Consider the following 12,847-nt stretch of genomic DNA (forward strand, 5'->3'; position numbering starts at 1 on the left):
GCTTCCCCAGGCTTCACCCTCTCGGTAGCCACGCACGCAAGCCACGCCCCTTACCGGCCGGCCACGCCCACTATGATTTGCCACACCCCGGACTTGGCCACACCCCCTCTGCCCACACTGTCTCTCATTGGTTGCTGCGTCCCATGCGCCCCACCCTCTGGGTGGCCATGCATGCAAGCCACGCCCTCTCGTCTCTGGCCACACCCCCTGTCCCTTGGCCACGCCCCCTCCGCCCTCTCTCCCCTCCTTGGGTCGCTGCCTCCAGAGCCTCCTTCCTATTGGCGCTGCCACACGCAGGCCCCGCCCCCTCCCCCAGCCCCCAGGAGCTCCGCAGCCTCTGATTGGTCTCTGCCTTCCCCTCTCGGGGCACAGCCTCAGGAACCCCTCCCCCCCCGGGCTTCCTCCCCGCCACCCTCCCTGCCCCTCGCTACCTTCTCCCATAGCTGCCTGGCGAAGGCCTGGACCCGCGGCTTCCTCCACCCGCAGCGCCTCCGTCTCGCGCAGCCTCTCCAGCAGCTCCTCCGGGCTGCGGCTGCCGCCCGGCCAGGGCCACCAGGAAGGCAGGGACGTGGCGGGCCGCTGAGGCCCAGCAGGCTCCTGCAGCTCGCCGACACCCAGCGCTCCAGCGCCGACCGCCGCCATGGCCGCGCGGGGCCCTGCTCGGCCGCCGTACTGCGCCGCGGCCAATCGCAGCGCGCCTGGGCCCGCGGCCAATCGGAGTGCGGCCTGGCCTCGCGCGTGCGCCCTGGGCCGAGCCGCGCGGGGAGGCGCGGCATGGGTTCCCCCTTCCCCCCCCCACTTCCCCTCCCGAGAGCGCGGGCGCGGTGACGTAGCCGCGCCAGCCAATCGCAGCACCGCCTGGCCTCGCTCGTCGTCGTGACTAAGCGGCGCGGGGCGGGGCGGGGCGGGGGCGGCCTGAGCCCCCGCCCCCCAAGCGCGGGGGCCGCAGTGACGTAGCCGCGCCAGCCAATCGCTACGCGGCCTGGCGTAGCCACGCCCACCCCCTTGCCCCGTGCCGCGCTCCGCCGGCTCCGCGCCGGCGAGAGGAGGCCGCGGGGGTCCCGGGAGAGCCTCGGGAGGGGGCGGCGGGAGCAGGCCCCAGGCTGCGGTGCCCTGGGGGTGGAGCTCGAGCTGCCCCATGGCCGCAGGGGCAGGCCGCAGGCTTCATTTCCACGGCCTCAGGCTGCAGCCTGCTCAATGAAAACCATACCCAACTCAGCCCTTCAGCCTCGGGGGGTCGCCAGGGAGGCTTCCCCACTGCCCCCTCCCCCCCTGCCCCCTCCCCCCCCTGCCCCCCTCTCTCCCCCTGCCCCCTCCCCCCCCCTGCCCCCTCCCCCCCCTCCCCCTTCCCTTCCTCCCCCCACCCCTGCAGCTCCCCAGGGGCCTCAGGCAGTTTCCATTGTCCCTTTTATTGTCACTGCTGGAGGGAGAGAGAGAGAGAGGAGGCAGCGGCGCAGCCCTGCCCGGGGCGGGGGGGGGGGGGAGGGGGAGAGGGGAAGAGGCTTCGTGGGCCACAGGAGCAGGCGGCCTCAGGCTCCAGGGGCAGGCCTCAGGCTCCAGGAGCAGGCCTCAGGCTCCAGGGGCAGGCCTCAGGCTCCAGGGGCAGGCCTCAGCCCTTGCTGCTGTGGCAGTGAGAAGAGGCCTCAGGAGGCCTCAGGCTCCATCACCCTGCCCCAGGGCCAGGGCCTGCAGCTGCAGCAGGAAGCTCTCAGCCCCCAGAGCAGGCCTCAGGAGTCCACACTGCCAGGAGCAGGCCTCAGCCTCCCTCCCCCTCCCCCCCTCCTGTCCCCCCCCCCCCCAGCTGCTGGCAGCCTCCTCCAGGCCTCTCCCCCCAGGGCCCTTCCCCACCCCTCCCCCACCTTGCTCAAAGCCCTTTTGCCCCTCCCCCCCCCCCTTTAATACTGCTTTGGTCTTCCCCCCCCCCCCCCCCCCCTTCCCCCACCTTAAAAAAGCTACAAAACAGAGGGGGGGAAAACTCCTCCCCCCCCCCCGAGCCCCCCCTGGAGGTCCCCAGGGTGGGGGAGGGGCAACACCTTTTCCCCCCTCCCCCCCCCCCCCCCCTCCATGGGGTAGTTTTTGGGGGGGGGTCCTGGTCCTTGGGTCCTGCCCTGCCCCCCTCCGGGGGGGGGGAGAGGCCTACTGCCCACCCCCCTCCCCGTCCCCCCCCCTCTGCCCTATCCAGCAGGGGTCTGGGGGGGGGGGGAGGGGGGAGGAGGGGATGGGTTTGGGGGTCCCCAACGCTGGGACCCTCCCCGCCCCCCCCCGCGGGGCTGGGGCCAGGGTCACCGCCGGCAGGATTCATCTGGGGGGGGGGAGGGGGAGGGGAGGTCAGGCAGGACTCGGGGGGGGTCCAGGTGCCCCCCAGCGATGCCCCCCCAGGACCTCCCTCTGACCCCCCCCCAAGGACCCCTCCTCAGCCATCCAGGACAACCCCCCCAGGGCCCTAAAACCCGGGGGAGTACCAACCCCCCCCCCCCGACTGCCCCCCCCGGGCATCTGGGACCCCCCCCAGCCCCCTCCCCAACCCCCCCCCACCTGCCCCCCCCCCGGGCATCCGGGACCCCCCCCCAGCCCCCTCCCCAACCCCCCCCCCGACTGCCCCCCCCCCGGGCATCTGGGACCCCCCAGCCCCTGCCCCAGGCATCCAGGACCCCTCAACCCCTCCTCAGCTTCTCCCCCCAAGGGCATCTGGGACCCCCCCCAAGAACTCCAGGATCCCCCCCCCCCCAAATCAAGGGCCCTCCCCCCAACCATCCAGGACCCCCCCAGGACCCCCCAGCCCCCTCCCCAAGCACCTAGAGACCCCCAACTGCCCCCCTGCAGTCCCTCACCCACGAGCAGGGCTCTGGCTCGCAGCGCCCCCCTGCAGGCCCCTCCCCGGGGAGGCTTCCTCCTCCTCCTCTTCCTCTTCCTCCTCCTCCTCCTCGGGAGGTGCTGAGGTGGGGGGCGGGGGTGCCGGGGGGGGGGTCCCGGGCTCGGGGGGGAGTCCTCGGGGGGGCCCCAGGCTGCCAGCAGAGCTCCCTCCGAGGGGTAGCTGAAAACCTCCTCCAGGTGGCGCTCACTGAAGCAGAGCTGCAGCTGGGGGGGGGGGAGGGGGAGGGGGACAGTTGGGGGACAGCCCTGGGGGCACCTTGGGGTCCCCTTGGGGTCATGGGGACAGTTGGGGGCACCCCTGAGGGGGACCCTGAGGTCACCTTGGGGTTGTGGGGACACCCCTGGGGGCACCCTAGGGTCACCCTGGGGTCACCATGGGGTCATGGGGACAGCTGGAGACACCCCTGGGGGCACCATGGGGTCACCTTGGGGTCATGGGGACAGCTGGGGACACCCCTGGGGGCACCTTGGGGTCACCCTGGGGTCCCCTTGGGGTCATGGGGACAGTTAGGGACAATGCTGGGGGCACCCTGGGGTAACCCTGGGGTCGTGGGGACAATTGGGGACAACCCTGGGGACAGCCCTGGGGTCGTGGGGACAGCGGGGGGCAACCCTGGGGGCACCCTGGGGTCACCTTGGGGTCATGGGGACAGCCCTGGGGGCACCCTGAGCTCACCCTGGGGTAACCCTGGGATCGTGGGGACACCCCTGGGGTCACCCTGGGGTCACCTTGGGGTCATGGGGACAGCCCTGGGGGGACCCTGGGGACAATGTAGGGACAGGGCCGGACAGGGCCACCCCTGGGGTCACCCTGAAGTCACTCTGGGGTCGTGGGGACATGGGGGGACAGCCCTGGGGACCCCTCGGGGACCCCTTGGGCACCTCCTGAGGAGCCTTTGGTTCCCCTCCCCTTGTCCCCTGCCCTGTGTTGTGTGCCCCCCCCCCTTGTCCCCCCTCCCTTGGGGACCTTCCTGTCCCCTCCCCCCCTCCCCCTCTCTCCTCCCGATGCTGATTAATCCTCCCCCCCCCCCCCCCCCCCCCCCCCCATCGGATTAACCTTAATTACGAAGCCTCTTAACGAGTGGGGGAGGGGGGGGTGTCACGTGACCCTTGCGGGGGGGGGGGGGGAAGGAGGGGACAGAGGAAGTGGCAAGGGGGGGGAGGGGACCTTGGGGACACCCAACCCCCACCCTGCCACCAGCTCCCAACCACTTCCTGCCCCCTCCCCCTCGCGCCCTGCCCCCTCCCCCACTCTGCCTTCCTGTTTTGGGGGGGGGGGCTCTGAAAGGGACCTCGAGGGGAGACCCCCCCCGAAGAGGGACCCTAAAAGGGACTCCCCCCAAAGGGACCTCGAGGAGACCCCCCCCAAAGGAGGGACCCAAAAGGGACCTTGAGGAGACCCCCCCCAGAGAGGGACCCTAAAAGGGACCCCCCCCAAAAGAGGGACCTCGAAGGGCCCCCCCCAAAGTGTCCCCAAGCTCAGCCTGCACACAACTGTCCCCTGAATGGGGAGGGGGACAGGGGGGGACAGGCAGGAAGGGACAAAGATGGGGACAGGGAGGGGACACAGCTCAGGGCTGGGGACAGGGAGGGCCAGGAGGGGATCAGGACCAGGGATGGGGACAAGGAAGACCAGGAGGGGACACAGATGGAGCCAAGGAGATCCAGGAGGGGCCCAGGAGCAGGGTTGGGGCCAAGGAGGAGCAGGAGGGGACAGAGCTCAAGGCTGGGGACAAGGGACAGCCAGGAGGGGACAAGGAGCAGGGATGGGGACAAGGGACAGCCAGGAGGGGACAAGGAGCAGGGATGGGGACAAGGGACAGCCAGGAGGGGACAAGGAGCAGGGATGGGGACAAGGGACAGCCAGGAGGGGACAAGGAGCAGGGCTGGGGACAAGGAGGAGCAGGAGGGGACAGAGCTCAAGGCTGGGGACAAGGAACAGCCAGGAGGGGACAAGGAGCAGGGATGGGGACAGGGCAGGGACATGGAGGGGACAAGGAGGGAGGACAAGAAGGATGGGGACAAGGAGCAGGGATGGGGACAGGGAGCAGGGATGGAGACAGGAAGGTCCTGGAGGGGACAAGAAAGTTGGGGGCAAGGATGGGGACAAGGAGCAGGGATGGGGACAAGGGACAGCCAGGAGGGGACAAGGAGCAGGGCTGGGGACAAGGAGGAGCAGGAGGGGACAAGGAGCAGGGCTGGGGACAAGGAGGAGCAGGAGGGGACAAGGAGCAGGGCTGGGGACAAGGAGGAGCAGGAGGGGACAAGGAGCAGGGATGGGGACAGGGCAGGGACAAGGAGGGAGGACAAGAAGGTTGGGGACAAGGATGGGGACAAGGACCAGGGATGGGGACAGGGAGGTCCTGGATGAGACAAGGAGGGGGGACAAGAAGGTTGGGGACAAGGACCAAGGTTGGGGACAAGGAGGAGCAGGAGGGGACAAGGAGCAGGGATGGAAACAGGAAGGTCCTGGAGGGGACAAGAAGGTTGGGGACAAGGATGGGGACAAGGAGCAGGGCTGGGGACAAGGAGGAGCAGGAGGGGGACAAGGAGCAGGGCTGGGGACAGGGCAGGGACATGGAGCAGGGCTGGGGACAGGAAGGTCCTGGAGGGGACATGGAGGGACCTGAGGGGTCGGGGGGGGGGGACAGAGGGGGGGTGGCACCTCAGGGGGCCCTGGTGGCACCTGGGTGGCCCCTGAGGGGACATGGGGCTGGGCACCCAACAGGCAGTTGGCATCACCGGGGGGGCCCTGAGGGGACATCAGGAGGGGGCCAGAGGGGGTGGGGGGCAGCTGGTGGCCCGGAGGGGACACGGGGAGGGGACAGGGAGGGTCAGGTCGGGTTGGGTCAGGCTGAGCTGCCGGGCCCTGAGCTGCCACAGAGGTCCAGGAGAGGCCCCCCGGGGGCCCCCCCCGGCCCTACCTTCTTCCTGTGGGGGTCGCTCTTGGCCAGGCAGGAGCGGGGCAGCGCCAGGTAGCCGCCGATCACCTGGATCTCCTCCGCCCGGGGGTATCTCTTCTTGGGGGTCCCCGGGGGGGCAGGGGACGGCCCCGGGGGGGTTGGTGGCCCCTGGGGGGGTTGGTGGCCCCGGGGCCGCCCCCGTTGGCCCCCCCCGGCCCCCCCCCCTCCGGGGCCTGACGGTGATGGTGTTGCCGCTGCGGCGCTGCAGGGCAGGGTGGGAAGGGCTGGGGGGGGGGCTGGCGCCGGGGGCCTCCTCTTCCTCCACCTCCTCCTCCTCCTCCTCCTCCTCGCATGCTGCTGGTGGTCGCCGAGGAGGGGACGCCACCCTGGGGGCCACCACCGCCGCCCCTGGGGCCACCACCGCCCAGGGCAGCGCTGGGCGACTCCCCGGCGCCACCTGCCGGCCGCCGCGGGGGGGGACGAGGAGGAGGAAGAGGAGGAAGAGGGAAGCTGGGGGAGGGGTGGTGGCAGCAGGAGGTTGGGTTGAAGGTTGGCCTTCGGCTGCCACCAGGGGGCGCTCCTGGCCTGCTGGGAGTGGCACTTGGCATCCTGGTGGCCATTGGCCTCCTGGTAGCCCTTGGCCTGGTGACCCCTGACCTCCTGCTGGCCCCTGGCCTGGTGACCCCTGACCTCCTGCTGGCCCCTGACCTCCTGCTGGCCCCTGGCCTCCTGCTGACCCTTGTCCTGCTGGCCCCTGGCCTGGTGACCCCTGACCTCCTGCTGGCCCCTGGCTTGGTGGCCATTGGCCTCCTGCTGTCTCCTGACCTCCTGCTGTCCCCCAGCCCTCAGCCACCTTCCAGCTCCTGACCCTCCCCCTGGCCACTCCCTGCTCCTCAGCTGTCCCCAGCTCCCTGGGGCCACCAACTGTCCCCAAGCCCTCAGGTGACCCTGGGCTGCCACCGCCCTTGACCTTAGAGCCCTCAGCTGGCCCTTGGCCCTCAGCTGCCCCCCCAGCCTTTGGCCACCCCCAGGCCCTTGGTGCTCCCCCGGCCCTCAGGTGACCCTGGGCTGGTGGCCAACCCCTGGCCCTTGGCTACCCTCTGGGGCTCAGCCACCTGCAGGCCATCGACTGACCCCAAGCCCTGGGTGGCCTCCAGACCCTCACCTGTCCCCAGGCTCCTGCTGGTCCCCAAGCCCTTAGTGGTCCTCAGACCTTCTACTGTCCCCAAGCCCTTGGTGGCCTCCAGCCCCTCACCTGTTCCCATCCCCTTCATGGCCCCCAGCCCTTCAACCACCCCCAAGCCCTTGCTTACCCCTCCTCCTCTCTCCTCCTCCTCCTCTTCCTCCCCCTCCCCCTCATCTCCCCCTCTCCCCCACCACTGCCCAGCCCCCTGGGGCCGCCCCTCGGTGCTGAGGGATCTGGCAGGGCTCCCCCTGCTGGTGGGTGGCGGCGGCAAAGCGACTCAGCAGCCGACTGACCCTGCCCCGGGGGGGATCCCCAGCCCCACACCGCTCCAGGGCCTCCTCGCTGCGGCTCAGCCAGGCCTGGCCTGAGCCCAGGGAGGTTGCAGCTCGGCCTGGGGGGGGCTGGGGGGGTGGGGGGGGGGGGAGGGGTGGTGGGGGTGGGGGTGGCCTTGGCTCGGCGGCGCTCCAGCAGCTCTCGTTTCCAGGGGGGGGAGCTGAGCTGCTCTGTCCCTCTGCTCCCTCTCCCTGCGCCTGGCTGCTTCCTCCTCCCTCCGGCGCCGCTCCAGCAGCTGCAGCTTCCAGCCTGGCACCGCCATGGCCTGCAGGGGGCAGCGGTGAGGTTGGGTTGGGTTGAATTGGGTTGAGTGGGTTGGTTGGATGGGGTTGGTCAGGCTGAGTTGGGCTGGGGGAAGTTGGGGTTTGGGATGGTGGAGGAACCAAGGTGGAAGAACCAAGGATGGAGGAGAAACCAAGGTGGAAGAACCAAGGGGTTGGGTTAGGCAGGGTTGGGTTGGTTGAGTTGAGTTGGGGGAGGTTGGGTTGGGGTTTGGGATGGTGGAAGAACCAAGGTGGGGGAACCATGAATGGTGGAGGAACTAAGGTGGAAGAACCAAGGGGTTGGGTTAGGCAAAGTTGGGTTAGGTTGGTTGGGTTGGGTTGGGTTGGGGGAGGTTGGGTTGGTTGAGTGGGGTTGGGTTTGGGGAGGTTGGGTTGGGTTGAGATGGGCTGGGGGAGGGTGGGGTTGGGGATGGTGGAGGAACCAAGGTGGAGGAACCAAGGATGGAGGAGGAACCAAGGTGGAAGAACCAAGGGGTTGGCTTGGTTGAGTTGAGTTGGTTGGGGCAGGTTGGGTTGGGTTGGGTTTGGGGAGGTTCAGTTGGGGGAGGTTGGGTTGGGTTGGGTTGGGGGAGGTTGAGTTGGGGGAGGTTGGATTGGGTTGGGCGAGGTTGGGTTGAGTTGGGCGAGGTTGGGTTGAGTTGGGCGAAGTTGGGTTGAGTTGGGCAAGGTTGGGTTGGATTAGGTGAGGTTGGGTTGGGGAAGGTTGGGCTGAGTTGGGGGAGATTGGGTTGGGGAAGGTTAGGCTGAGTTGGGGGAGATTGGGCTGGATTAGGTGAGGTTGGGTTGGGTTGTCTTGGGGGAGGTTGGGGTTTAGGATGGTGGAAGAATCAAGGTGGAGGAACCAAGAATGAAGGAGGCACCAAAGTGAAAGAACCAAGGGGTTGGGTTAGGCAAGGTTGGGTTGGGTTGAGTTGGAAGGGTTGGGGGAGGTTGGATTGGGTTGGGTGAGGTTGGGCTGGATTAGGTGAAGTTGGGTTGGGTTGGTTGGGGGAGGTCGGGGTTTAGGATGGCAGAGGAACCAAGGTGGAAGAACCAAGGGGTTGGGTTGGGCGAGGTTGGATTGGGTTGGTTGAGTTGGGTTGGGTTGAGTTGGTTGGGTTGAGTTGGGGGAGGTTGCGTTGGTTGGGTTGGGTTGGTTGGGTTGGGGGAGGTTGGGTTGAGTTGGTTCGGGGAGGTTGGGCTGGAGGAGGTTGGGTTGAGTTGGGGGAGGTTGAGTTGGTTGGGTTGGGTTGGTTGGGGGAAGTTGGGTTGAGGCAGGTTGGGTTGAGTTGGTTGGGTTGGGGGTGGTTGGGCTGGAGGAGGTTGGGTTGAGTTGAATTGAAGGAGGTTGGGTTGACTTGGGTTGGGGCAGGTTGGGTTGGGGCAGGTTGAGTTGGGGCAGGTTGGGTTGGGTTGGTTGAGGGAGGTTGGGTTGTCTGGGTTGGGGCAGGTTGGGTTGGGTTGGTTGGGGGAGGTTGGGTTGGTTGGGTTGGGTTGGTTGGGGGAGGTTGGGTTGTCTGGGTTGGGGCAGGTTGGGTTGGGTTGGGTTGGGTTGGTTGGGGGAGGTTGGGTTGTCTAGGTTGGGGCAGGTTGGGTTGGGTTGGGTTGGGTTGGTTGGGGGAGGTTGGGTTGTCTGGGTTGGGGCAGGTTGGGTTGGGTTGGTTGGGGGAGGTTGGGTTGGTTGGGTTGGGTTGGTTGGGGGAGGTTGGGTTGTCTGGGTTGGGGCAGGTTGGGTTGGGTTGGGTTGGGTTGGTTGGGGGAGGTTGCGTGGGGTTGGGGGTGGTTGGGCTGGAGGAGCTAGGGTTGGGTTGGGTATGTATGAGGAACCAAGGAGGAAAAGCCAGGGGGTTGGGGTTGGTTGGATTGGGTTCAGTTGGGTTGGGGATGAGGGAGGAACCAAAGGGGAGGAACCAAGGAGGAGGAACCAAAGAGGAGGAACCAAGGATGGAGAAGGAAACAAGGAGGAAGGACCAAGGGTTTGGGGTTCATAGGCTTGGGTTGGTTGAGGTTGGGATGGGTTGGTTGGGGTAGGGTTGGTTGAGATGAGGTTGGGAAAATGTTGGTGGAGATGGTAGAAGAACAAAGGTGGAGAAACCAAGGATGGAGGCACCAAGGATGGAGGGAGAAGAGGAGTAGGAACCAAGGAGCAGGAACCAAGGGTCAGGAAGCAAGGATGGAAGAACCAAGAAGCAGGAACCAAAAATGGAGGAACCAAGGATGGAGGATCCAAGGATGGAGGATCCAAGGATGGAGGAACCAAGGAGCAGGAACCAAGGATCAGGAAGCAAGGATGGAGGATCCAAGGATGGAGGAACCAAGGATGGAGGAACCAAAGATGGAGGAGCCATGGATGGAGGAACCATGGATGGAGGAACCAAAGATGGAGGAGCCATGGATGGAGGGACCAAGGATGGAGGATCCAAGGATGGAGGAACCATGGATGGAGGAACCATGGATGGAGAAAACAAGGATGGAGGAACCAAGCAGCAGGAACCCAGGAGGAGGAACCAAGAATGGAGGAACCAAGGAGTAGGAACCAAGGATGGAAGAGCCGTGGATGGAGGAACCAAGGAGCAGGAACCAAGGATCAGGAAGCAAGGATGGAGGATCCAAGGATGGAGGAACCAAGGATGGAGGAACCAAGGAGCAGGAACCATAAATGGAGGGACCAAGGATGGGGGAGCCATGGATGGAGGAACCATGGATGGAGGAACCAGGGAGCAGGAGCCATTGATGGAGGAACCAAGGAGCAGGAACCAAGGACGGAGAAACCATGGATGGAGGAACCATGGATGGAGGAACCAAGGATGGAGGAACCAAGGAGGAGGAACCAAGGATGGAGGAACCATGGATGGAGGAACCAAGGATGGAGGAACCAAGGAGCAGATACCAAGGATGGAGGAACCAAGGATGGAGGAACCAAGGAGCAGGAACCAAGGATGGAGGAGCCATGGATGGAGGAACCAAGGATGGAGGAACCAAGGAGCAGATACCAAGGATGGAGAAACCAAGGATGGAGGAACCAAGGAGGGAGGAACTAAGGAGGAGGAACCAAGAATGGAGGAACTCAGGTGCAGGAACCAAGGATGGAGGAGCCAAGGAGCAGGAACCATAAATGGAGGGACCAAGGATGGGGGAGCCATGGATGGAGGAACCATGGATGGAGGAACCAGGGAGCAGGAGCCATTGATGGAGGAACCAAGGAGCAGGAACCAAGGACGGAGAAACCATGGATGGAGGAACCATGGATGGAGGAACCAAGGATGGAGGAACCAAGGAGGAGGAACCAAGGATGGAGGAACCATGGATGGAGGAACCAAGGATGGAGGAACCAAGGAGCAGATACCAAGGATGGAGGAACCAAGGATGGAGGAACCAAGGAGCAGGAACCAAGGATGGAGGAGCCATGGATGGAGGAACCAAGGATGGAGGAACCAAGGAGCAGATACCAAGGATGGAGAAACCAAGGATGGAGGAACCAAGGAGGGAGGAACTAAGGAGGAGGAACCAAGAATGGAGGAACTCAGGTGCAGGAACCAAGGATGGAGGAGCCAAGGAGCAGGAACCAAGGATAGAGGAACAAAGGATGGAGGAACGAAAGAGCAGGAACCAAAGACGAGGAACCAAAGATGGAGGAGCCATGGATGGAGGAACCAAGTAGCAGGAACCAAGGATCGATGAACCAAGGATGGAGGAGCCATGGATGGAGGAACCAAGGATGGAAAAACAAAGGATGGAGGAACCAAGGAGCAGGAACCATGGATGGAGGAACCAAGGATGGAGGAACCATGGATGGAGGAACCAAGGATGGAGGAGCTATGGATGGAGGAACCAAGGATGGAGGAACCAAGGAGTAGGAACCAAGGATGGAGGAAGCAGGGATGGAGGAACCAAGGATGGAGGAACCAAGGATGGAGGAACCAAGGATGGAGGAGCTATGGATGGAGGAACCATGGATGGAGGAACCAATGATGGAGGAGCCATGGATGGAGGAACCATGGATGGAGGAACCAATGATGGAGGAGCCATGGATGGAGGGACCAAGGATGGAGGAACCAAGGAGCAGGAACCAAGGATGGAGGATCCAAGGATGGAGGATCCATGGGTGGAGGAACCAAGGATGGAGGAACCAAGAAGGAGAAACCAAGGATGGAGGAACCAAGGATGGAGGAACCAAGGAGTAGGAACCAAGGATGGAGGAGCCATGGATGGAGGAACCAAGGATGGAGGAACCAAGGAGCAGGAACCCAGGAGGAGGAACCAAGGAGTAGGAAGCAAGAATGGAGGAGCCGTGGATGGAGGAAGCAAGGATGGAGAAACCAAGGATGGAGGAACCAAGGAGCAGGAACAGAGGATGGAGGATCCAAGGATGGGGGAACCATGGATGGAGGAACCAAGGATGGAGGAACCAAGGTAGAGAAACCAAGGATGGAGGAGCCATGGATGTAGGAACCAAGGATGGAAAAACAAATGATGGAGGAACCAAGGAGCAGGAACCCAGGAGGAGGAACCATGGATGGAGGAACCATGGATGGAGGAACCAAGGAGCAGGAACTAAGGATGGAGGAACCATGGATGGAGGAACCATGGATGGAGGAACCATGGATGGAGGAGCTATGGATGGAGGGACCAAGGAGCAGGAACTAAGGATGGAGGAACCATGGATGGAGGAGCCATGGATGGAAGAACCAATGATGGAGGAACCATGGATGGAGGAACCATGGATGGAGGAGCTATGGATGGAGGAACCAAGGAGCAGGAACCCAGGAGGAGGAAACATGATGGAGTAACCAAGGATGGAGGAACCAAGGATGGAGAAACCAAGGAGCAGGAACCAAGGATGCAGGAACCAGGGATGGAGGAACCAAGGATGGAGGAACTAAGGAGGAGGAACCAAGAATGGAGGAACTCAGGTGCAGGAACCAAGGATGGAGGAGCCAAGGAGCAGGAACCAAGGATAGAGGAACAAAGGATGGAGGAACGAAAGAGCAGGAACCAAAGACGAGGAACCAAAGATGGAGGAGCCATGGATGGAGGAACTATGGATGGAGGAACCAAGGAGTAGGAGCCAAGGATGGAGGAGCCATGGATGGAGGAACCAAGTAGCAGGAACCAAGGATCGATGAACCAAGGATGGAGGAGCCATGGATGGAGGAACCAAGGATGGAAAAACAAAGGATGGAGGAACCAAGGAGCAGGAACCATGGATGGAGGAACCAAGGATGGAGGAACCATGGATGGAGGAACCAAGGATGGAGGAGCTATGGATGGAGGAACCAAGGATGGAG

At 64.6% G+C, this 12,847-nt stretch overlaps 1 protein-coding gene across 1 annotated transcript; it reads right to left on the reverse strand.

Annotated features, from left to right (window-relative positions):
- Window positions 1–1,938: 1,938 nt before the first annotated feature.
- On the reverse strand, window positions 1,939–7,051 carry LOC137461027 (phostensin-like). The gene is made up of 4 exons (XM_068170983.1): window positions 6,943–7,051; window positions 5,799–6,829; window positions 2,832–3,078; window positions 1,939–2,302 (listed from the first exon to the last, which is right to left on the reverse strand). The coding sequence occupies exons 1-4, from the start codon at window positions 7,049–7,051 to the stop codon at window positions 2,283–2,285; spliced, it is 1,407 nt and encodes a 468-aa protein (XP_068027084.1). The 3' UTR covers window positions 1,939–2,282.
- Window positions 7,052–12,847: the final 5,796 nt, after the last annotated feature.

This window comes from Melanerpes formicivorus, unplaced genomic scaffold (genome assembly GCF_026170545.1).
Source record: "Melanerpes formicivorus ecotype bairdi unplaced genomic scaffold, bMelFor1.0.p_v2 SCAF_1066, whole genome shotgun sequence".
Lineage (NCBI taxonomy): Eukaryota > Metazoa > Chordata > Aves > Piciformes > Picidae > Melanerpes > Melanerpes formicivorus.